Source organism: Stigmatopora argus, chromosome 10 (genome assembly GCF_051989625.1).
Source record: "Stigmatopora argus isolate UIUO_Sarg chromosome 10, RoL_Sarg_1.0, whole genome shotgun sequence".
Classification (NCBI taxonomy): domain Eukaryota; kingdom Metazoa; phylum Chordata; class Actinopteri; order Syngnathiformes; family Syngnathidae; genus Stigmatopora; species Stigmatopora argus.
In genome coordinates this window covers 6,847,476-6,874,052 of record NC_135396.1, presented here as the reverse complement: position 1 = coordinate 6,874,052, position 26,577 = coordinate 6,847,476, and the positions used below count along the sequence as shown (strand labels likewise).

The following is a 26,577-nucleotide window of genomic DNA, read 5'->3' as shown; positions in this document are numbered from 1 at the left end:
TTCTTTTCATTCCTTTTCATGACCTCACAAATGAACATGGAACTGTGCAAGGCATCTTCTGCTAGCATATTATTATTATTATTATACATACTTTTTCAATCCCCAGGGAGGAAAACAGGAACAAGAAACGTGTTATAAGATGAGCTATCATTGGTTGGTTATCCTTTTGGTTTATGTGAAAATACATTTTATAATCATTAGACCAACGCTTTAACGTCAACTTGATTTCACGTGGGCCGGACCATTTTAGATATAATATTTAGATTTTTTTATTTTTATAAATGGATAAAAAGAACTGGATTAAATGCCCTGAATATTCAGTTTTTTATAGATCTAAAACAATGTTTATTTTAGCTTTTTATTTATATATTTTTAGATTTTACAAAATGATTTTTGAACTAAAAACACAGAAAAAATGATTTAAAAAATTACAATTATTGATTTAAAAGGGGGGAAATCAGGAAATTTAATATACATCTATACTCATCATTTTAATTTGATCCTAAAACAGAAAGTCTGGACTTTCCCGGGCCACACAAAATGATGCGGCGGGCCAGATTTGGCCCCCGGGCCACCACTTTGACACGTGCATTAGACCATACTTGTTGAAAAAAAGTATTCAACCTACCATACATGTTTTGGGGATGTGGGAGGAAACCGGAGTACCCAATGAAAACCCATGCAGGCCCCGGGAGAACATGCAAACTCCACACAGGAAGGTCAGAACCCACTGATGATTGAACCTTCGATCTGAGAACTGTGAGGCGCATTAGTTAATCACTCCAACACCATGCTGCCCTTATTCATAATTTAGTATTTTTATATTCAATATGACTATATACAATTTAAGCCACTGCTAGTTATTCATTTATTTTCTCTGGCAGTGCAGATTTAAATATATTCTAATACTTTTAAATGTAACTGAGCAGAAAGCAGAGCCAAGCAAAATATTTGTATATTTGTGGTAACCAATCACGATTCTTTATTGTTGTCATTTTGAAATAATTTGACTAGAAGGAGCCTCATTTTTCTCATCTCATTTTCTGAACTTCTTTATCCTCATTAGGATCACGGGGGGTGCTGGAGCCAATCCCAGCTGCCTAACTTTTCTATGAACTTTTATCATTGTTCACTTTCCTCCCCTTCAACTGGTTGTCACGCCATTTTTTGCCCTTTTTATCCTCTTGTTCATTCGTTAGCGTGTAGAGGCAGTCATCCATGCAGCACTCTTAAGGGTCACTGGTCATCAGTTGCCTCTGAACGTTACCTTTGTCCAAAGGTTCCACACACATTGATGCGTCGGCATGCCAAAAGCCATTGGGGGGCTTATTACGGAGTGTCGCCTCAATGTGGCACTTAACGGCTCGATCACCTCAATGATTCAAGTCATCTTTCCGCCACCGGCAACTCTGCTTCTACTTTCGCGTGCAATTATATCTCGTTGCAGTTAAACAAATGGTCTTCTCTTGGGAATTTTTCCCCCCTCTATAATGGCATAGTATCATATTGAATCTCAAGACAGACTACCAAATAAAAATAATGTCATAACAAAATGTAAATTCTAAAATATTCTCACATCAGTGAATGTAAAAGTCGAAATGCCCTTTACTCCATTTTGTGGAGGGGCGTTAATTTCTTTTTCAAGTCACTATGAAGGGCTGACAGAGGGAGAAATGAAGATATAGTATAAATAAATTATTATTGTTGGCCCGTTTGAGTGGAAGTGCATAATCTCTCTTGGCACAGTGATTGTGAATCGCAGCAGGCGAACAGTAATCTATTGTTGGATATTGCACTGTACAGTATTGGTTTTTATATTCTGAAGGCATTTCAGGTTGCCACTCAATTCTTTGTTGTTCTTCTTATTATTATTATTCTTATGGACACTACCGTTGAAGTCCGACTCCTGCATAATTCATTAACCCGCCATCTTGAAACTTGGTAGCTATGTGTCATGGGCAATGTTCCCTCTAATTTTTTGTTTGGTCAATATCTTTCTCACACGTGTTCCTTAAATGCTTCGTGTCATTCTGAATTTCCAAACAATAAAACAATAGGCCATCTTGGATGCGTTTGGTTTGGGGACCTTACAACCGCACCAAAGCAGAAAAGTCCATTTATTTTTGCCCCGTCCAAAGAAAGCAAACTATGCACTTTCCTGGTCTAAATATGCCCTTAAATTTTGGTGAGCCAACATTAGTGAACTCACAGATGTGGGGAAAAAAATCTCAATTTTGTTGAATGTCTCCTCATATGCAGCAAAAAAAAAAAATATTATAATCCTAGCCTTTCTATAATCTCACATGCCCCAAAAGAGCTCATGGTAAATGCTGTCTGCCACAAATTTTCCAAATACATATTTTTTCTGAGATACTGGGTTTTACATAAAACACAATTAAAGTCATTATATAACGTTCCTACTGAATTAGTGTGGAAGTCAGCTAAGTGTGTATTCATGTGTGTGTGTGTGTGTGTGTGTGTGTGTGTGAGAGAGAGAGAGCTTGTCCTAATTCAAGAATGCAAATGTGATGAACTCATCAGTCTTTGGAGTTATTTTTGTTGTTGTCGGCACTGAGACGTTCCAAAACTCATCTCCGTCAGAAGCTTATCAGAAAAACAACTCTGTTTTGCAAACGTCAATTGAATCAACATTTGGAGTCACAACACTAGAAAACAGATAACCTCTGCGCATATAAGCCAATCCATTTGAAGCATTTTCATAGCGAGAAGAAGGTTTTCCCTAATTCTATCCCTCATGTGCATAAAAGCAGGCAGTGAATTATTTCCGACTGGATCCTCTTCTTATGAGTCGAATTTCACCTAACTACTTCTAACACGTGACAAGCCATTAATGGCCCATGTAAATGTATAATGACTGATGTCAATGACGTGAAGCAAGACACTATGCCTAACTGTGTGTAAAACAATCAAGAAAGTGATTTATTTGGGGGTGGGGAAAAAAAACTATACGGATGATTTAATAATATTACTAACTGCATGGTGTGAAATTGATTCCTGCAGCATCAAGACATTAACTAAATTAAATTTCCACAATTGTGGCTTCTATCTCTGCCCTCTTACCAGGCAAAAGTCCCTTAATAAGGTCCACATCGATAGCACATGTATATTAAATGTTACATTCAATTAACTAAGGAAACTGCCCCATCTGCTATCACCACCTTCGATATCTTCTTGTTAAACAGAACAGACGGCGCACTATGAATTTTGCAGTCTCATTCTCGGTGCAAATGTCCCCCATTGGATTGCATATATAAACCATTTTTAAAAGTACAGACCCTCCCCTACTTACGAACGAGTTACGTTCCGAGCGATTGTTCGTAAGGTGAATTTGTTCGTAAGTTGCTTCAGTGCTATATTTTGTATTATAATTTATGTTTAAGGCCTATATAAGTATATTGAAGGTTTATATAAGTGCATTTGTATGTTTAAGGCTTGTATAAGTAACCTGCATTGGTTTGTACCTTTCATGTGTTCCATTATACGATCTTTCTGCTTATAAATGGTACCGACGGTCGATTCAAGTTGTATGCCCGTGCAACGCTCACCATTTTCTCACCCGCATCAAGCTTCTTTATTATTTGCCACTTTCGTTTCAAATGAAATGGCTTGCCTCTTCCTTGCACTACCACCCTCACTAGAAGCCTTTCGCTTTTCACCAACCATATTGAATAATGGATGCACAAGATATTTAATGATAAAAATGTTCTTTGCGCACTGGAGATACGTTCACGCACTTGCGCACTGCGAACTGGGCAAATGAAGGTGGATGCTGGGTGAGCTCACAGCGCCAGGCGTCGGTATTGGCATTAATGCATACTTTAGAAATAAATGTTGGGTCACAATCTACCTTTTTAACTCATTTTCAAGTGTAGAAAAAAGATAGCCAAATGACATATTCACTGATAGTGATAATGTGCATAAAGCAGAAGTAAAGTGTGAGTTTTAATCTTCCCGCAGTTAGAAAAGTGTGTCACAACATTGTTCAAGTTAAAGTTCACTGGTTGCAATCTTTCACACATCGTCTCACGTAAGCTCAAATTGTTTTCCAGAATGTCTATTTTAAAACATTCTCAGAGTTGCTATTTTGGTGCGATTATTCCCATGAGATAGGAACTTCCGCTGTAAGTCTGAATACATGTCCTGAATATTCCTTCTGCGATCCAACCGTACAGTAAAAATACAGGCATTTTTAATATTCTTGTAACCACCTGGTTATATACTGCAGAATGTTTAGCCATTTAATCGTGGCCGGCTCATAGCTTTATCTGCTAGGAGCACTTTTACTCTGCGGTGTCGTGATCCTAAATTTACAGGATTGCTCTGCAGCTTCTTTTTTCTTTAGCAGATTAAACTCTTGGCGACCCGGCGCAATCCTCTGAGGCGAATAACCTTGTAGACTTGATATATAGCGCAATATGTTGGAAAACAATTCCTTATATTGCACATGAAATAAGTATTTTGTCAGACGTAGGGCATTACTTACTCTAATGTGGTGGGGACCACCTTGGAGCAATTTTGGGGCATCTTATGAACAACGATATGTTCAAATACAGGAAGGTGATAGATCATTTTGTGGACTGGAACAAAAATGATCAACTTTTGAGTCATTTTGGCCACATTAGATTATTGAGGTGCACCCGAAGAAGTCTTTGGTTAGTGCATTGTGTTCATGAATACTTCAATACTCTGCCAACATGCAGTATTTCTGTGCTCAACTTCAGCTACACAGAAAGTGCACTTAAAGGCGGGCCACCCTGTTAACAATGGTGTGTATGGCTTAAAATATGAGAGGGTTAAATCCATTTGAACTCGACATGAACTAAATATGCACAACCTCTATGATTATGTGTGTGGTGCAGTTTTGCTGCTTTTAAAGTGAGTCCAGCTTAAGAGCTCAGTGGCTCAATCTGACAGTTGGGCCATGGATTTTTTTTTTTTATCAAATGGGTGAGACTAACATGTATTTCACCTCTACTGGTTTGTCGATGTTCTACTCTGCTGTTCTATATACGTGTGTGACTTATCATTTTATTGACAAGAGAACTCTTGGCAGGGTGAAATCCCACCTTTTTGTATTTCTGGTTATACAAGAAATGCTATTTATTTACTTTTTGTAAGAATGCAAACTATTGCTTCCTTAAAGAAAGTGTAGGACTTTGTTTACCCAACAGCAGTGGGTAGGCTGATTGGACACTCTAAATTGTGTGTGTGCGCGCGTGTGTGCGTGCGTGTCTGTGTGTGTGTGGGGGGGGGGCGGGGGGCGTGTGTGTGTGTGTGCGCGCGTGTGTGTGTGGGTGCGTGTGTGTTTGGGTGCGTGGGTGTGTGGGTGCATGTGTGTGTGGGTGCGTGTGTATGTGGGTGCGTGTGCGTGTGTGTGTGTGTGCGTGTGTGTGCGTGTGTGTGGGTGCGTGTGTGTGGGTGCGTGTGTGTGTGTGGGTGCGTGTGTGTGGGTGCGTGTGCGTGTGTGTGGGTGGGCGGGGTGGTGTTTTGGTGGTTGGGTGTTTGGGTGGGTTCATGGTTGTCTGTCTGCTTGTGCCCTGCGATCGGCTGGCCACCGATTCAGGGCGTCCCCCGCCTCTTCCCTGGGGTCAGCTGGGATAGGCTCCAGCACCCCCACGACCCTAATGAGGATGAAGCGATTCAGAAAATGAGATGAAATGAGGAACATGGTACAGTATAACGTTCTTCCTGTTTCGTACAGTAAAAACACTTGACATTTTCCGCAAACAGTCTTTATTCATTCAGCATTCACATGCGGGTATAGTGAAATTCTTTGCTAGAATGGGATGCACTCTAATTGTACTAAAAACAATCATCAATCTAATACCTTTTAGTTCCATCGACTACCATAATATTGATATATTTGGGAGCTATTCGGGCTTGGACGAGAACAACAACTCAAAATATCCCATCACAAACACTACTTTATGATTTTTGAGACAAATACAATAAGAACAAGAAAACAGTTTCTCATAGTTTCTTTGAAATACAGCAGATAAATATTAATAAGTACGACTTGAATAATAGGATGTATTCCGACCTTTCCCAGTCATGTTAAACAGGCTTTTGCATTCTTTCGCCGTTCCCAAAACCCCATTATAACCAATGGGGTTCAAACAGTTATGACTCATGCAAATGTCACTGCGTCATCACAGTGAGCGCCAACTAGGACTTATCATCACGTTTCTTTTTCTGGAACTTCCTGAACTGCGACTGGATGGCTACGGCTGCCTTCTCAGTCTCTGGGTTTTCCATGTCGATGTCAAAGTCTTCAGGGACGTCCGTCTTGGAAGCGTCTGGATTAAAAAAAAGCATAGAAAAGGATAGGTTTAATATGATGTGGACGGTGACGTTGCCTCTTACGTAACATCAACTGTTTAAATGTACATATTCTAGTTTAGGGCTGAGGAAGGAGACGGTTGAGTTTTGGGAGGGTTTGTGAAAAATGAAATAATAAAAATAATGGAGAATTCTATTTTCCCCCTTCTCCCCCAAGCAGGCGCACCAGCACGCCTGTCCCCAAACAGCCCTACCGTGTGCTGCTCAGGACAACGGACAGCGCACTAAGCTAATGACTGTCGTAAGGTGAGTACGTATAGTGAGTTTTTCAGGACCACGGAGAGCGTCCTTAGGATGCGCTTTTAAAGCGTAGGGTTTAGGGGAGTTCGTAATGTGTACAGACAAGCCTTAAACATACAAATGCACTTATATAAACCTTCAATATACTTATATCGGCCTTAAACATAAATTATAATACAAAATATAGCACTGAATCAACTTACAAACAAATTCAACTTATGAACAATCGCTCGGAACCAATTAGTATAGTAAGACTTTTTTTCCTAAAAAAACGACATAGTATAGTATGGCTTTTTTCCCCTAAAATAACGACATAGTATAGCATGGCTTTTTTTCTTGAAAAACGACATAGTAGAGGAAGGCTTTTTCCCTAAAAAACGACATAGTATAGTATGGCTTTTCCCCCTAAAAACGACATAGTATAATAGTATGGCTTTTTTCCTTTAAAAAACGATGTAGTATAGTATGGCTTTTTTTCTTAAAAAACGACATAGTATAGTAAGGCTTTTTTTCTTTAAAAAACGACATAGTATAGTATGGCTTTCCCCCCTAAAAAACGACATAGTATAGTATGGCTTTTTTCCTTTAAAAAACGACATAGTATAGTAAGGCTTTTTTTCCTAAAAAAACGACATAGTATAGCATGGCTTTTTTTCTTGAAAAACGACATAGTAGAGGAAGCCTTTTTTTCTTAAAAAACGATATTGTATAGTAAGGCTTCTTTTCTTAAAAAAAACGACATAGTATAGTAAGGCTTTTTTTCTTTAAAAAATGACATAGCAAGTAAGGCTAAGAGAGTCGGAGAATAAATCTGACTTCTGATTCTTCACCTTCTAGTTGTTGCTGTGGTCCACTGGCAAAATCATTGGGTCAGAACATGAGGTGGGAATCAGGAGTGAGTTCAATTCCACTCGTTGCAATTCTCAAATTGTTTATTGAGGTAATGAAAAGGATAAATACAACTTCCAACTTTACTGTGGTGCAGTGGCAAAGACAATGGGTCAGAACTTCAGGTGGACTCCAGTTCAAATCAGAAGTGAGTTTGATTCCACTCTTTGCAATTCTCAAATTGTTTATTGAGGTAATGAAAAGGATAGATATAACTTCCAATCACATCATTTCAGAAGACACTGTGGTCCAGTGGCAAGAACAATGGGTTGAAATTGAAGTTGGACACAAGTTCAAATCTGGAGTGAGTTCAAGTCCACTCTTTGCAAATCTCAAATTGTTTATTGAGGTGATGAAAATGATAAATATAACTTCCAATCATCTCATTTCAGAAGTCACTGTGGTCCAGTGGCAAAGACAATGGGTCAGACAGACCTCAAGTTAGTGGATTTGACTGCCATGTGGGAGACTGGGGTTCGAATCCCGCTCTCGTTTGACTGATCACTACACTAGTAGTTCAGTAAATGGGTAATCCTTTTTTCATTAAAATAAAGACTTAGTCATTTTTTTCAGCAAAACTATATTTCCGGTCAGCCTTCGGCTGACCGGAAGACAGTTGGGAGGGGGGGTTCCTGGTGGTGTTCGACAGTCGGCCTTCGGCCGACTGCCGACACCACGCAGTCGTTGACTGGCGACACCGGGACGTGAACCATCGACACCCACGTCGCAGGCAGGTGACTTACCCACTGCACCACGAGGCGGCCCGCCTATACATGATTGGAAGTTATATTTATCCTTTTCATTACCTAAATAAACAATTTGAGAATTGCAAAGAGTGGAATTGAACTCACTCCTGATTTGAACTTGAGTCCACCTGAAGTTCTGACCCATTGTCTTTGCCACTGGACCACAGTGACTTCTGAAATGATCTGATTGGAAGTTATATCTATCCTTTTCATTACCTCAATAAACAATTTGAGAATTGCAAAGAGTGGAATTGAACTCACTCCTGATTTGAACTTGAGTCCACCTGAAGTTCTGACCCATTGTCTTTGCCACTGGACCACAGTGACTTCTGAAATGATCTGATTGGAAGTTATATCTATCCTTTTCATTACCTCAATAAACAATTTGAGAATTGCAAAGAGTGGAATTGAACTCACTCCTGATTTGAACTTGAGTCCACCTGAAGTACTGACCCATTGTCTTTGCCACTGGACCACAGTGACTTCTGAAATGATGTGATTGGAAGTTATATCTATCCTTTTCCCCACTAATTTCAATTTTTTTTTGAAAGGTGTTGGACGGACACTCTACTCATTGAGCCAAGTGCCCAACCCACCACCCTGCTTTGTCATTTAGCGGCCAACTGGTTTCCCCACTAATTTTAATTTTTTTTGAAAGGTGTTGGTTTCGAACCCACTATCTTTCGCATCGTGGACGGACACTCTACTCATTGAGCCAAGTGCCCAACCCACCACCCTGCTTTCTCATTTAGCGGCCAACTGGTTTCCCCACTAATTTTGATTTTTTTTTAAAGGTGTTGGTTTCGAACCCACTATCTTTCGCATCGTGGACGGACACTCTACTCATTGAGCCAAGTGAACCCAACCCACCACCCTGCTTTCTCATTTAGCGGCCAACTGGTTTCCCCACTAATTTTGATTTTTTTTTAAAGGTGTTGGTTTCGAACCCACTATCTTTCGCATCATGGACGGACACTCTACTCATTGAGCCAAGTGCCCAACCCACCACCCTGCTTTCTCATTTAGCGGCCAACTGGTTTCCCCACTAATTTTGATTTTTTTTTAAAGGTGTTGGTTTCGAACCCACTATCTTTCGCATCGTAGACGGACACTCTACTCATTGAGCCAAGTGCCCAACCCACCACCCTGCTTTCTCATTTAGCGGCCAACTGGTTTCCCCACTAATTTTGATTTTTTTTTAAAGGTGTTGGTTTCGAACCCACTATCTTTCGCATCGTAGACGGACACTCTACTCATTGAGCCAAGTGAACAACCCACCACCCTGCTTTCTCATTTAGCGGCCAACTGGTTTCCCCACTAATTTTGATTTTTTTTTAAAGGTGTTGGTTTCGAACCCACTATCTTTCGCATCGTGGACGGACACTCTACTCATTGAGCCAAGTGCCCAACCCACCACCCTGCTTTCTCATTTAGCGGCCAACTGGTTTCCCCACTAATTTTGATTTTTTTTTAAAGGTGTTGGTTTCGAACCCACTATCTTTCGCATCGTGGACGGACACTCTACTCATTGAGCCAAGTGCCCAACCCACCACCCTGCTTTCTCATTTAGCGGCCAACTGGTTTCCCCACTAATTTTGATTTTTTTTTAAAGGTGTTGGTTTCGAACCCACTATCTTTCGCATCGTAGACGGACACTCTACTCATTGAGCCAAGTGCCCAACCCACCACCCTGCTTTCTCATTTAGCGGCCAACTGGTTTCCCCACTAATTTTGATTTTTTTTTAAAGGTGTTGGTTTCGAACCCACTATCTTTCGCATCGTGGACGGACACTCTACTCATTGAGCCAAGTGAACCCAACCCACCACCCTGCTTTCTCATTTAGCGGCCAACTGGTTTCCCCACTAATTTTGATTTTTTTTTAAAGGTGTTGGTTTCGAACCCACTATCTTTCGCATCATGGACGGACACTCTACTCATTGAGCCAAGTGCCCAACCCACCACCCTGCTTTCTCATTTAGCGGCCAACTGGTTTCCCCACTAATTTTGATTTTTTTTTTAAAGGTGTTGGTTTCGAACCCACTATCTTTCGCATCGTGGACGGACACTCTACTCATTGAGCCAAGTGAACCCAACCCACCACCCTGCTTTCTCATTTAGCGGCCAACTGGTTTCCCCACTAATTTTGATTTTTTTTTAAAGGTGTTGGTTTCGAACCCACTATCTTTCGCATCATGGACGGACACTCTACTCATTGAGCCAAGTGCCCAACCCACCACCCTGCTTTCTCATTTAGCGGCCAACTGGTTTCCCCACTAATTTTGATTTTTTTTTTGAAGGTGTTGGTTTCGAACCCACTATCTTTCGCATCGTAGACGGACACTCTACTCATTGAGCCAAGTGACCAACCCACCACACTGCTTTCTCATTTAGCGGCCAACTGGTTTCCCCACTAATTTTGATTTTTTTTTAAAGGTGTTGGTTTCGAACCCACTATCTTTCGCATCGTGGACGGACACTCTACTCATTGAGCCAAGTGCCCAACCCACCACCCTGCTTTCTCATTTAGCGGCCAACTGGTTTCCCCACTAATTTTGATTTTTTTTTAAAGGTGTTGGTTTCGAACCCACTATCTTTCGCATCGTGGACGGACACTCTACTCATTCAGCCAAGTGCCCAACCCACCACCCTGCTTTCTCATTTAGCGGCCAACTGGTTTCCCCACTAATTTTAATTTTTTTTGAAAGGTGTTGGTTTCGAACCCACTATCTTTCGCATCGTGGACGGACACTCTACTCATTGAGCCAAGTGCCCAACCCACCACCCTGCTTTCTCATTTAGCGGCCAACTGGTTTCCCCACTAATTTTAATTTTTTTTGAAAGGTGTTGGTTGTGAACCCACTGTCTTTCGCACCGTGGATGGACACTCTACTCATTGAGCTAATTGGGTATTGCCATGGGTCAAATGTATATTTGTGTATGAATGAATATGAGTGCTTGTATATGCATTATAGGGAACCACTTTAGGTGATTTGAAAGTCATCATGAGATCACATGCCCTCCAAAACCCCTGATGTGTGTGAGAGAGACCTACAAGGATCAATACACACATACACGTGAAGACGTGTATTGATTAGTACTGTTGGCTCCGTTTCTCATACTGTTGACTTTTACTCTGCTGTAGGTTGAATGCACATGCACAACCTATGAACAAAATGTGGTTTGTCCATCAAAAGAATGCCAAATGAATTCACTTTTTCTCAAAAAACTTATGATTCCAAATGAAGGAGCATGAGATGAATTCTCCACACTAACAACACTACAGTAAAGCTAAAAAAAAAAAAAAAAAAAAGAGCGCTGAAATTGGGTCATCAGCATTGAAAGCGCTCTGCTATCTATTTATAAAAAAAAGGATAACTTTGATCTTTAAAGGTAAGCTAAGTTGAATCATTCCTGGGCCAATTCAAAGCCACGGAGGAGGAGCATTTAACTCCAGCTGGCTTGCCAATGAAAAAAAGGGCTGACACGGGCAACGGCGGTTGTTCCCGGGCTAAGCCAGGTCGGGTGGGCAGGGGGCGGTGCGGAATGTCCAGATGGGTGGGTGGGAGTAGGTGTTGGCTGTTATCCCACCTCTTCCTAAAGCCTGGTTGGTGGTAACTCGGATGGTGTGGGGGACCGCATTAGGTCCCAGGGAGCTGACGGCACCCCATCCATCCTGCTAATCATGCATAAAATAGTGTAACAACCCCTCATTGGCCAGGAATTTGGGAACACTTAAGCCAGCCAGTTGTCAGAGGATCAATGTAGACTCTAGGTCAGGGAAAATATGGTGTATTACTATCATGGACTAAAACACACAACATCTGGACAGTGGCTGAGCAGACCCAAATCCCAGTGACAATCAAAATGCATTTGCATAAACATTCTGCTACTTCTGATTTGGAGCCTTTTTTTCTCTGCAAGAAGTATTTTAAGACAACCAAAACCCGATGTGACTACTAGTCCAGAATATACAGGATCTAAAATAGATGCATTATTCAGGTTATAGGATAAATTCATTTTAAACACAAATTGCCTTGGCATACAGATGTTTACTCCTCTTTGCATAAAGTGATTATCTGTCGACATGTACCAATAGAAGAGGAGCTCATTCCAGTGCCAATTTGCAGCACGGTAAATTATAAAAAGATATTACCGTTCGATCTCTTGGTTTGTTTTGCTTCTGCCTAGCTAGGTGTATTGACAGAGCGATTAACCGTGAACGTGATTGGTGAAGTAATTATATTTTTCCCTCCCTCGGGCATGAGCAAACACCGTCATCCTCCATCTCATCGTGCTTTCAAAGCTGAAGGGGCATCTCAGCATTCCCGTTTTGTTGTTTGCATTATTTTCCCCGAATGAGTCATACCGTTAAAGCTCAAAGTGCTTTGTGAGAAAGCAGCAAATCATAGCAACATATATACTAACAAAGTTTACATCAAACTAATTGGATTTTAGGTGAGACAGCCACAGTCAGTACATGGCCTGAAAGTTCCTGCAGATGCTGAATTAACTTTGCTGACCAGTGTGTCATTTGAAATAACTAAGAGCTTTCACAGTAGCCCTGCTGATGGATGGCACAGCACTCCACTTTTCTGCGCATACAATCACAACCTCGGGCGACGGCATATTGCCAAGAAGTGACAGATGAGCTCTTTTTCAAAATTGTGCACTGCTCTATACGTTGCTGCCATGTCGACAATGTGACACTCTGCTGTGGTCAGTTTGGAATTAGATATGATGGCAAGCAAGCCCTTAGGTCTAAAAAAAAAAGTGTAGCTGTTTGTGTGTGTATCTGCGTGATGGCAGCTGTCCTTCAGCCTGTGTTACAGTCAATCATTGGACGTGTGCCTTTAAAAGCTCATCATAAATACTACATGAGCAATCATGTCCTACAAACGCGGGTGGACTTATCCTTCCTCCCACTCTATCTGTTCAAAACATTCAATCATTGCTTGACATCTCCACTAAGTCTTCTACGTATTGCTTTGCCACCAGAGGGATACCAACCTCTCCTTAAGAATGATACAATTCCCTAAACTTGCTCAGGGATGTGTCCTGTCACTCTGACATGATGCACACTTGTGGACAGGGAATATTCTAGCTGAAGGCTCAGGTTTTCTGACTTTGCTCACACATGACTACAATGGTACATTTTAAAATTTATTCTGGTACATGTTACCTTAGTCTAGTGATTAGTAATTTAGTCTAGTAAAAAGTGTTGGATGTAACATTAAGTGTATTTTTTTAACCCAGTAACAAGTAGTGGAAGTCATTACTGAATTATTTTTCCAAGATTAGAGATTTTAAGGAAGCATCAGAAGCATTTATTCATTCATTTTCTGAACCACTTTATCCTCCTTAGGTTACGGGGGTGCTGGAACTTATCCCAGGGCCAGAGGCGGTGGCCAGCCGATCGCAGGGCACAAGGAGATGGAAAACCATACCTAGGGGCAATTTAGAGTGTCCAATCAACCTACCATGCATGTCTTGTCTTTGCAATGCGGAAGGAAATCAGAGTACCCGAAGAAAACCCACACAGGCCCGGAGAGAACATGCATTCACACAGGGGGACTGACCTGGATTTGAACCCAGGACCCCAGAGCTGTAAAGCCAACTCATTCGCCGGGCCGCCGCATCAGAAGCATTAATTACTATTCCCCCCCCATCTATAATGTATTTGTCTTAATTTTTCACTATATCTTACACATGATAAATACTATTACTATACTGCATAACAAAGCATTACACTACATTGTCCAGTCTACATGCAACAAAAAGGTACTGGCAAAGTGAATCATGATTTTTATTCGAAAACTCTCGGGGCAGGGGGTTTCTAATAACATTTTCACCCCCAGGAACCTATGGTCACCTGTACCTGTGTGTACTGTTCATCAAGCACGAAAGTCTGCCCTACAAACGCACTTTGTCATTTACTCCAGAGTGCTTGCTGATTTCACAGTGGTGACCTCTGGAATAAGAGTGCAGCTTACCTTGTCCTCCAGAGGTTTTGTTGTTGCTGGCCGCAGGCCCAGATTCTTGTCTCTGCAAAAATAAAGAGTAACCGTCAAATAATTCTGCAGTGAACATGACATGATCAGACATGACAACCAATTGTGCTGTGTAATACCACATAATTTGCAGGTCAGAATACAGTGCAGTACTTTATACGTTTAATTGCATTTGCTCCAATTTGCTTCTCCGTCACATCTGCCGTTTGTTAAATAATTCAGCATCGGTTCTCCATCGCTCACAAGTGGTATCCCTGAGCATGTGTTTACATGCTACTATGGCAAATCCATCTTCCCTGCCACAGCTCATGGGCACATTTACCCAGCAACCCATTTTTTCACCAAAATTACAATCATCATGTATAATTCACAATTGAGTCTCTAATAAAGCAAGTCAAATAAATCTTTTGCCCAATCAAACTAAGTGTTGTCCCACTCATTACGAATTTGGACAGCTTAATAGCAGTCCCGTCGCCTGGTTGTTAATTCTCATTTCAATTGAGCTAAATGATATCTCCACACCCTAAAATGCCTTTCAGCCCCAAAATGCCCAAGAAGTATTTGGACAGAAAAATAAAAAGTGTGTCCTAAGACTTAACATTGTCTCAAATGTGTCTGTATACAAAGCAAAATAATATTTATTTTTAAAAATCCATGGCACCCACAATGTTATTTGCCACTTTAACAATAGCATTAACTGTACTATGCTTCTTCCTAAAACCAAACTGGTGTGAAAATAAAATAATGAGTGAACCTAAATACTCCATTTGGTGGTTTAAATAACCTCAGCTAGGACATTTTTGGTCAACTGTTTCCCGTTCCATAGTTGCAAAAAGCTCGTCATGTCATACATCTGTTTTGGTTGACATGCTCGTGCAGTATCACGCGTACATTGGTGACATTGTTTTTGGATTTTAAGGCCCAGAGCAGCTTTGTAAGAAAATACACTTGAGGGCATGTTCCAAATACAAGTGGCTGACAGCTCTGTGTTCCCACAATAGTCAAATGGATATTAATATTTCAATAGAAAAGAATTGAGATGCACTGGGTTAACATGATGCAATTCGGCTTAAATGCCAACCATAGGTTGAGGTCATTTACTGTGAGGTGCACATGCTCCATGCACTGAGGTGTCAAGGAACTATCACACTCCTGAAAGAGGCAGTGAGGAAGAAGCGTTCTGCCTCAGTAGATCTGGGACTGAGCCAAGTGTAAATTGCCATAACAGCGACTCAACGTGCGAGTTTACTGAACTGGGAAATGCTCTAAACACACTCACACACAGACGCATACACACGCTGTCCAACAAATCAGCTCGCCTGTGAGGAGATGTACGCACAAGCTGTGCGAAGAGCCAAGAAGAATGTAGATGTGAAACCAATCAAGCGGTGGAAAAATCCGTAATTACACTGATGAGGGTGATGGAGAGCAGTGAGATTCAACTTGAACCTCTCGTTCATCATGAGCAGCCTCTGAGGGACACAATGTACACTGAGGTTATGCACACACACACACACACACAAAACACACACAGTACATGTGACTGTGGCATACAGCCTCCATGATCATTTCTGCCTTTGAGGTCTCAATTAAACGTGTGTGTGTGTGGTTGAAATCACACAAATAAAGGAAATACTAAGCATACGCTACACCAAGAGTGTCAGACTCGCGTTGGTTCGCGGGCCGCATTAACGTTAACTTGATTTCATGTGGGCCGGACCATTTTAGATATAATATTTAGTTTTTTTTAATAAATTGGATTAAAAGACTGGATTAAAAGCACTGAATATTCATTTTTTATAGATCTAAAACAATGTTTATTTGGGCTTTTTTTTCTTAGTAAGGGGAAATCTCTGGCCAGGGAAACCAATTTTTTCTTTAATTATGTTCCATATTAAAGTGGAAAACTGAAAATATTTTTAGATTTTACATGATTTATGAACTAAAAAATTGCAATTATTAATTTAAAAGGGGGAAATAAGGAAATATAATATACATCTATATCTATCATTTTAATTTGCTCCTAAAACAGAAAGTCGGCACTCATGATTTACTTTCCCGGGCCACACAAAATGATGCGGCGGGCCAGATTTGGCCCCCGGGCCGCCACTTTGACACCTGTGCACTACACAAATACACGAAGGATGAGTCAAGCAGAAGTTAAAAGAAAAGATGTACTCTGCATATACTGTGCTGCAAGTCCATCACTGAATGTAAATAAATGTGATATTTAGCCATTCATCAGATAGACAACATTCTTCCATTTCTTTCCCCATACTGCACTTTTAGCTTTTATTTTCCATCTCCTAACTATTTTCATTTCTACTATGTATAATCAGTCAATGACCCTGTTAGTGTATTATGTATGATGTATCATGGAATACATAAATAGTATAACTGCAAATTAAACATTTAGGTTGCTAGATAATGACTGTGTTTTTGCCTATTAGAATACATTTATTTAAACAGTTAAGTTATTTATATATACAGTGGTACCTCGACTAAAGAAATTTATCGGGTGCAGAATTGGTTTCGTAACTAGAAGCCTATTTTTATTAACATAATTTGTCCCACGATCTTGAATGCTACCCCATAAACCCTTTAGAAATGAAAAAAGTATACCAATTTTGTATGAAATTGCCAGCCTATAAAAAAATACAATATACAGGAGATATATTTACATTTCGGTGGATGTTTGATTTTGTTTGTTTCGGAACATGGACTGTTTTTGATATCTTGGAAGTAAATATTTCCCAGCAAAGCCTTTTCTAACCTGAATATTTCATATGTAGAAACATTTGTGGGTCGAGGTACGACTGTCCATTAGTATATTACATTGTGCTGTTTTCTTTTATAGTTTTATTTGTAACTGTCACTACCAACTGAATATTTAAAGAGACTATAAATGTTATCTTTAAAAGATGCCCTTGGTCTCATAGCAAGATGTAGGTGTGCTTCCAAATCTCATTACCATGACAGTGACATATTGCAACATTCACTATATGTCACTCGTGTACTCGCCTAAAGGTGAAGTTTAGAGGATGGAGGGTGCACAAAAAGCTACTCTGTCAAAAGCCCCTTCATTCTCCTGTTGCCTTTTCCTCTTTTCTGCCCATCCTCACCACAGTGGGAGTGAGGTTGTGACTATGCACCCCTTCACAATGAGCACTTTGTGTGTAAAACCTTCAATGCACATTCATCTCCGGGAGTTGCATTGGCTGTTACATAAAGCACACTGCCGTAAAGGCCGCAGGCCATCGTGAAACATTGCTAAATCAGTGCTGGATCAATAAGACCATGCTGCAATTTTTTTTTTACATCCTCCTCTATTTGTAAACTCACCAAGATGAAGTAGTGAAGGTTGGTTTCCTATAGTTATGGTCCAGAAAAGAGTTGGAATATTAGTACTATACATTTCGTGTTTGATATTAATTCTTTAAAATGACAAATAGTTAGATGTTCTTGGAATTTTACACAGAAAGGGAATGGTTTTAACTATCATATAATTTGTGCTGTAATGGTGCCATATAAAAAGAAAGTAGCACCTCAGAACTACTTTAATAGTATATAAAATACAAATGGAACAGAAAGTCAACCCCATTTTTGGCTGAGCAGGACAAAAAGGTAAATTACACCGGGAACACAATTTTTGTTGAGTCAGGTCTGACAAATGTTTTAAACCAATTTGTGAGGGCAGAACTTAAAATCGGTGTCAATGTTTCTTTGTCAAGTTTAGTTGTTGAACTATTGGAACTCAGTTTGCTTTTAAAAAATGAAATACTGTGTACTTACAATATGCGCTTGTTTTATTAGAAAACAATATTGACACAATAAAATATTACAGAAATACAATTATGTTTTTACAAAGATGTGGCTAATGTTAGTGTGTGAAACTAGTACGTACGGTTAAAAAAAAACAAATTTTGGTATTAGCAAACCGATTTTAGTTCTAAAATTAACATATAAATGTAATTCAAATTTTTCCATACTGCTATATGTAAGTTGTACATATTGTAACGATAACAGTAGCAGCTTTATTTTTTCCAATTAAATTGAGCAAAGACCCAATTCTAGGTGTCAATGAGATTGATCAACCATCATCCCCAGAAAAAGTCAAAACACACCATGTCAATGGAATAAAAATATTTGTTTGTTTTCTTTTAATATAACCAGTATGATCTGGAACAGATTCTTTAATTCACAATAATTCCCACTGAGAAGTGAGAAGAAAGATGCTGAGGAAAAACATTACAGTTCTGCGTCAACTTATTTTTTTTCCAACTCCCCATCTGTTACACAAATAAATGGGGCTTGAAATTGACGAGATTACATTATATGGCGTTTCTTTCATTAGTTCAAGCTTTGCACGCATCTGCGGATTACTTGCCTCTACTTGGAATCGTTGTAATGTTGGCACCTACCAAAAACCAGAGGATGAGGATAGAGATGAAGTTCTGCATGGTCACAATGGCTTCATGTTCTAACAGCCAATCAATTTGCAGACGTAGTTACTTTGATGCTCGCTAACACACTTTTAATCATGACTCTCATTTTCATTCAAGGAACAGTTTTTGAACACATCTGTGGAGAAAAACTGGGCATTTATTTGTCCTGATTTAAGTCATTGTGCAACCTTTTTGGTGTAAAATTGAAAGCTACAGCTTTACAACTCATTATACTTGTATAATGGCAATAAAAGCATTCAATTCAATAAATAACAATATAGTGCAGTCAGGTTGAACAGTATTATTTGTCCATTTTATAGTACATTGCATTGCAAGATGCATCCATGTAATCTAGGTGAATCCAATTTTACTGACAATATTTGGTCCTACCATCCATTTTTTTTCTAAAAACAGTTATTTCTCCAGTTTTTCCATCCCATGTTGGCCCCTTGTGACCAGCCACAAACATGACTACATTTCTCATCTTCCTTTTTTTCTTCTTTTTCCACCATAAGCACTACAATGGCAAGCACTCGCGTTGCTATAGCGACAATCTGAGCTGGACGCACGTTGATGATGCCAAAAATTGTACAAGGAAGCAGAGACAACAATAAAAATGGATCAAGAACAGGATGTGTACTTGATATTTTCTTGCGGTTCTGCCAAAAGGATTATGTTGTTATGGTGGGCAAGCAAAATTCTCATGTAGCACTTCCTTTTTGTAAGAATTTGAAAGCATTAAAGAATCAATATGCGGTGGTAGCTTTTTAGTTTGTTAATCTGTGATATCTGATTCATAAGCAATGTTGGCATCAAGCAATGATTGATGTTTTGGCGACAACTACTCCACCTGGCTCAGTGATGTTGACACTTTTGAGGGGCTCGCCTGTTGGCAGTTGAACTCCGTTACCTGCTGCCATGGAGTTCCAGGAGGACATCAGCTGTGAGTAAAGCCACGTGACATTTTGCTATGTAACAATGCGACCCAGATATCGGCCCCGTCTGCTTTTGTGGGCCAAGCAACAAGAGAGCGTAGGAATGAACTGGAAAGAGCAAGGTCTTCAAATTAGGAGTCTAATTATGAGCAATGTTAATGAATTTGTCCTCCACCTAATCATGCCCACCAGAAATAAGGAGGTGAGAAACCCAAGGTAAAGCTCAATATACATGACAGATGATTCACAATTGAGGTTGTTTCTTACAAGACCAATGCCTCAAAAGCTGAAGTTAAATATCTGCCGCCATCAAGTCATGTCAATCGAGCCTAAGTGGATGAGAAAGATTCAACTGGTAAACATTGCTACCTCGTTTTATGTTCCTATGTGGGTGTATGAGCTTTTTGTCACGTGAGTTTGTTTCCTCAGTTCTCGTCAGCCTTGCCTTCCAATTATCCCAGACCAGCCCTCGCGTTTTATCGAGTTGGGTTTCATTACCCTATTAGTCCCGCCCTGCTTGTTCTCAGTCACCCAATCAGTTAGGAGCCTGCTTGGGTTCCCCATGAGTATGATGAACCAAGATTGGTTCCTTTCAATCACAAAAGTACAATCAGGAGCTGTTATTAGCTTCTATTATCTTACAGGACTAATATTTGACCGAACAGCCATGGGGCAAATTTCCAGAATGATGTGCTCCCAAAAGCAACACAACAGAATCATAGTTTCTTATTTGCCAACACAGAGTTGATATTACATCATCACAATAGCAGCTGTTTTAGAATACCGTATTTTCACGACTATAAGGCACACTTAAAAGTCTTAAATTTTCTCCAAAATACAAAGGCCGCCTTATAATCCAGTCTGCCTTTATATATGAAAAAAATAAAGTGTCATTCATTGAGGGTGCGCCTTATAGTCATGAAAATACGGTAATCTTTTGTGTATTTGCTGGCCACAATAACAAGCTCCCACTTACCAAAACCATTTTACTGTCCCAGTATATGTGAATTAAAGTGACTCAAAGATAACCAAGTTCCTAACCATGAGAAGCAAAAAAGGAAGGCTTGCATATTCTCCGTACATAATCTTCAGATTTACTCCTTCCGCTGACATTTTTGCACTTGTTCTCACATTCAAACCCTCTTAGGCTCAAACCTGTTTCTGCAACCTTCCTACTTATTAACTTGCCCTGCAGTCCCCCACAGTCTCAGAAGTGCTATTTTCAGCCTCCAATCTCTGGGGTGTGATGCTGTAATGATTTTGTAGTGGGTAAATTTGCAGCATGCAGCAGGAATGTCCCTCTGCTAATTCAGTCGTTTGCAGCCTACTTGAGTTGCAAGGTGCACATGCATGACTGAAACGAGTGCACTTGCTGTTCTATTGCTGAGCTTGCTGAAATGTGTGATTTACATGAACGCAGGAAGCAATGAGAGTTGTTCCACAAGATTAGGAAAATACGTCATTTAAATACTCAGTCTAAGAATCATGATGTTTTTATATAATTACCAATTCGCCATTATCATCGTATCTATGCAGATCGATTTACTGTATAACATTGCGTGCAAACTGCTTACCTATAATTTATCAAACACTGCAAGGGAAACGCTCCCAAAGCATCCCCCCTTAATAGAGATGCCTATTTATTTCATTGATTTACTATATCGTGTGAATGATCATCCAGAAACACCATGTGGCACCCCCAAACACACACACACACACACACATCTCAGCTACCCTAGCATGTTCAGAATGTGTGTATATATGGCTCCATAATATCTATATCAGCCTCAAATATATTTATTTAAAATATCTCTATCACTTAACCACCCAGCATGTAATAACGCCAATTTCTGTGATGCGCAACTCTGCAGATGTGTTTGTCAACATCATTTAAATAATATCATTTTTGCTCTGTTGGCTGATGATGTGATTACTAATTAAATTCAGTCTGGTGAGTCACAAATAAACACTACGGAGTTATAATAAACTCTTTGATCATAGGACATATCGGAGACTTAAGCTTTATACCAAATAAAGAGCAACCATCCATTCACTCAGTCATTTTAACGGCGCTCATCCTTGTCAGGGTCGCAGGATGATGGAGCCTATCCCAGCTAACTTTGGACCAAAGACGGACTACATCCTAGACTGGTCGCCAGTCAATCGTAGGGCACACCGCCACCAACTGGGAATCGATCAGTCACTGCCCACACCGAGATCAGGCGAAAGAAACACTTTGCCGTCAGGTGGCGCAAGCAATATGAACATTTAGAAAAACAAAAACAAAGCTTTTGCAGTCAGTCTCTCCAGGAGGGATTCATCTTCCTGTTCAATGGCGACCATCAACGTGGGAGGCTGCGACACAACAGAATGACACAATCCACACAAGTCCCCCTAATCCTGCAGAACACACGCTAAAGCTGCTTAACATCTGAACATAGTGACACACCAGTTCTCCTCTTGGGTCTTTGCCAATCTGCAGAGACTAGGGCAGACTTATCTGGTGGCCTCCATGGGGGTATAAATACAGATTTTCACCCTCAGATACATTTGCTGGATTAAACCCTTCATGGAGTTGAGGTTGAAAGGCACCAATGTCACTTTTTAATGGGATGGAGAGCATGTGCTCTAACCCGCAGATCACAAACCAAGAGTGGAAAGCAATGCCAACACTAATTCCCCAAATGTGGCCTTGTTAGAAAAATGAAAAGTAGGCCACGCTCTGTTGATTCCTCCGTGATTGGTCCTTTGTAGTCAATAAAACCTCTACTGAAAGAGATACTTTTTATTAGTATCCCATAAGGATGCTGACCAGCAAGACACCTTTGACCACCTTTTAATTGTAGAGCGGTTAAGTGCTATTTTTCTCCTTTGTGTTATCAAACGATTAATGTAACGACCTCCTCTTTAAACCCTTTCTGAAATATTTCAGTCCACTTTTCGAAATCAAAGCCTGTTGAAGCAAATTGAAAAGGTTTTTATGTTTATGATTTTCTATGGCCTGTTGAATTTGGGCCAGTACAAAGAAACAAAAGGCTAAATCTGAATAGTTGCAAAGTCCCCATACTCAACTTGTAACTAGAACATTATGCTTTGGAAGATAAATAATAATCTGGTTGCGCCAATTAAAACGGAGCATTTTTCACTTTATAAAGTACAAATTAAGAAAGCTGTGCAGATCTGCAAATGTACATCCAAGGCAGCTCTGTTGTTGGTTAAAGAAGCACATTGCATACATAAATGAGTCTTTTAATTGCTCTTATTTTTTTCTAGTGTTAAATCAATATCTATTTTAGAATGTAAAATAATCTCGTGGATTAAATGTCTATACTGAAAGCCCTTGAGTGCAACAGAGTTATTATGTCTAGTAAAAGTGGCAGTAGTGTAACCTCTTGTCTACGCAGAAGATAAAGGGTATTAGTCAGCCATTTTCCACGATCTGGAGCAACAAAATTTTTTTTCTGCTGTCAACCCGTTCATTTGACTTTGACATGCACATGCTGACAGAAGCTTTAGGGACTGTTCTGTTAGATTTTTTTTTTTTTTTATCTTTTTTGAAATGTTGACTGGCTTCTCTGTTAACGGACACAAACTTGGAGGGCACAGAGAGCTCACAAAGCATAATTAAAATGTGAATATGGAATTTACTTTAGGGTATTTAGGAGCTTCACTGCAATCATATTGGCAAAAAATGTCATGATAGTGAACAATGGAGTTGTGTAGAAGTTTTAAGTGACTTTGAAAGGTATTCCTTTAAACAATGTGTTATTTATTTCACAACGGCAATGCATCGTGATTGCTGTTGTTTTTTTCCATTAGTTTTTTGTATGTTTTTTTTTCAAATGAATGAATAAATGTTTCCACATTGTTATGATTAATATAAATTACAGATTTGATGAATTTAAACTTTGTTGTTAAGATCAGCTACAAAATAACTGTTATGTTCACTTTTTGGGTGATCTATATTAATTGTAATTTTGCAAAATATTAGGTGGGTATGTTGGTGGGTAGATGCAGGTTGAGTGAGTGGATTTATGGATGGATGGATGGGCATAAAAAACTGTATGACTCCATTGGAAAATAACATCAAACTGAAATATTCAACAGTATTACATTAAATGAAAAGTATCAATAAATAAAGTAGGTGAATCAAGTTTCATCTCATTTTCTGAACCACTTTATCCTCACTAGGGTCACGGGGGGTGCTGGAGCCTGTCCCAGCTGACTTCGGGCCAGGGGGGTGGGGACACCCTGAATTGGTTTCCAGCCAATCGCAGGGCACAAGGAGACAAACAACCATTCACGCTCACATTCATACCTCGGGGCAATTTAGAGTGTCCAATCAGCCCATCATGCATGTCTTTGGAGTGTGGGAGGAAACTGGAGTACCCGGAGAAAACCTGCACAAGCCTGGGGAGAACATGCAAAGTCCACACAGGTGGACCGACCTGGACTTGAATCCAGGACTCCCACTGTGAGGCCAACGCGCTAACCACTCATTTGCCGGGCCACGTAAAGTAAGCAAGCAGCAATAAAATACAAAACTGAGTCATGTGGGGTATATTTTCTCTCCCGAATTAACTACTGCAAAAAGAAGGCAACACCAGGTTCAGTATCTGGATATGGATAATTGGACACAATCATTAGGGCAGGGATAAAACTCACGACCTTTGGTTTAAGAGAGGACTTCTCTACCTGCGATTGGCTTGGCACAGAGTCAATGGAATAGTTCACCTTTTACCTAAAGTCATCTGGGACGGGCTACAGTTACCCATCGCACTAATGAGAACGTGAGAGGTATATTGATAGTAGGATGGAGTGTCATGTTCCTGATGACTTTATAAAAGAGAACAAATCGAGGCGGGGAGGTTGGTGTTGATGGAAGGAGGTGACACATTTATCTAAAATATATTTATACTAATTCCTTTTTTTGGTCGTGTTTGGAGACCAAACAAATTCCAATCATTCATTCAACATCACTCTACTTTTCACAGCTTTTATCTAAAATGATCATGTTATTCTTACTTCATCCTGCATTCATTTGAAATACATTTATTCAAAAGTAACACCTTTGTTAATCAATAGGAAGTGCCAGCCTCTCTTTACTTTGCATATTAACGGCAAATCAAAGGCTCTCAATTTTTCTGCGGGTGAAAGGGATTCAATTATTCAAACAGCTCCTGTTGTGTGTGTGCACACCCAGTATGCATCTTTTATTAGGCTGCCCAGCGAATAATTTGTCACAAGCAGCTTGCGGCAAAGTGCACTGATGTCTCCATTTGCCATTTGAAGAAATGACAGACATACATTCTGGTAGAGCTATCAGTATGGACCCATTTTTTGGGGTGGAATTGACCTTTATAAGAAAACTAGATTTGAAATAAAAAATAAATGAATATGGTTAGAACATTTATGTGACTCTTGTAAGGCTAAGCGCATAAAACTGCTGTCAATTATGTTCATACAGGGAAAGGTAAGATTATTAGATCCACAAAGTTGTCTGAGCGGCACAAAAAAAGTTAAATAGCAAACTTTGTGGTATAAAACTGCAATTCTGCATTTTACTCTTTTTGACAGCAAGCCAGTTGAGATAGACTCAATGACGCACACCATTTTCCTACATTGATCTAACAAACAATTGCATAATATGCCTATGTATTACACATAATTGTGAGCATTTTCAATGATCAATGACTTGAATATTCTGATCGCGCAGTTTCCGATTATTGTATTGCTCTTGTTTTTCCTAACAGTGGTGTTTCAAAAACAAGCACCATTATATTTAAGGTTTATTTATTTTTTTATAAACAACTTGGTTTGAGATAAATTTGTGTGAACGGATACATCTAATGATACACATTTGTCATACTTTAACAAACATGCATTTCCAGACACAAAATGACTAGTCAACAAGAAATGCCATTAAAAAGATTCCACTGTAATATTGATTGTTGGTGCAGCAAAAGACACTTAAAAAAGCACCTTAGAAACCACCCAATCAACAATATCTACAATGTACAGATACAACACACAATATGTGCTCATATCAATGAAGGATTTGTTCCAAAATACCAGCTTTGAGTGCATTATTAGTTTATTTTCCAGCACAAGCTATTTTCTGTACTAGGCAAAACCCATCTCCAAATACAACAGCAAGGTTTTACTGGATAAATTATTTTGGAACTGGTCTTTGTAGTGCAGAAATCATTCATTCATTCATTCATTTTCTTAGCCACTTATCCTTATAGGGTCACGGGGGGTGCTGGAGCCAATCCCATCTTACATCAGGCAGCAGGCAGCGGACACTGAATCAGTGGCCAGCCAATCGCAAGGTACAAGGAGTCGGACAAACAAGAAAGCATTATTTACTGACAGAAATGTTGAAATAAAATGACCAAACTGTGCCACAATTCTGGTCCAATTAATGTCATCAAGTTTCAACATTAGATCTCCACTCTGACCAACCACATTAGATTTTTTCATTCAATTTTCATCTAAAAAAAACGTATGTATCCCTTGCTTTTATTCCAACTTTATGATGAGAACAAGTATCAGTTCAGACCTGTGCGTAAAAATCCAACCAGGATCACACGCGGATGTTCCAGGATGCGAATAAAAGATCTTCTGACGGGAAAATAAGTCGGCAGTTCCGACGAAAGCCCTCAAAAAAACGTCATTAATAAGGGTTAGGGTTAAAGATCGGTAAAGATATTTAGCCTCTGTGCAAATTACCGTGACGACGGCGTGTCACATTTAGTGGAGATGCGTCAGATAGTTCTCGTGACTTACCCCGCTCATGGTGCGCCTTGAAGTGGAGCTCGGCGGTTCCTCTAAACAGGCTTGCTTTCGTAGAGAGTGGCTTGCCAGGCGCACAGAAGCTTTTATAAAGTCCTCCAAGCCGACTCCTCCAGATCATCACGTCAGCGATAAACCAATGGCAGCGCCGTGGGCGAG

The 26,577-nt window shown here is 39.9% G+C and overlaps 2 protein-coding genes across 14 annotated transcripts in view; one reads left to right on the top strand and one right to left on the bottom strand.

Annotated features, from left to right (window-relative positions):
- dscamb (Down syndrome cell adhesion molecule b) overlaps positions 1-14,838 on the top strand; it is a 98,806-nt gene extending 83,968 nt beyond the window's left edge. For 5 of the 13 annotated variants that reach the window (XM_077612382.1, XM_077612383.1, XM_077612379.1 and 2 more), the window contains 2 exons: positions 6,521-6,606; positions 13,598-14,834. The gene's annotated coding sequence lies outside the window, so the exon portion shown is untranslated. Of the gene's footprint in view, positions 1-6,517; positions 7,496-7,585; positions 7,637-13,597 lie in introns of all 13 variants that reach the window. The other 8 variants (XM_077612381.1, XM_077612380.1, XM_077612372.1 and 5 more) reach the window with 7 other exon arrangements.
- pcp4b (Purkinje cell protein 4b) lies at positions 5,738-26,575 on the bottom strand. Its single transcript, XM_077612390.1, has 3 exons — positions 26,413-26,575; positions 14,226-14,277; positions 5,738-6,317 (listed from the first exon to the last, which is right to left on the bottom strand). The coding sequence occupies exons 1-3, from the start codon at positions 26,419-26,421 to the stop codon at positions 6,187-6,189; spliced, it is 192 nt and encodes a 63-aa protein (XP_077468516.1). The 5' UTR covers positions 26,422-26,575; the 3' UTR covers positions 5,738-6,186.
- Positions 26,576-26,577: the final 2 nt, after the last annotated feature.

Bases quoted from the DNA above. Each gene is read 5' to 3' on its own strand.
- pcp4b (XM_077612390.1), bottom strand. The intron at 6,318-14,225 runs GTAAGCTGCACT...TTTTTAATCCAG, and splicing joins CAAAACCTCTGGAGGACAAG to ACGCTTCCAAGACGGACGTC.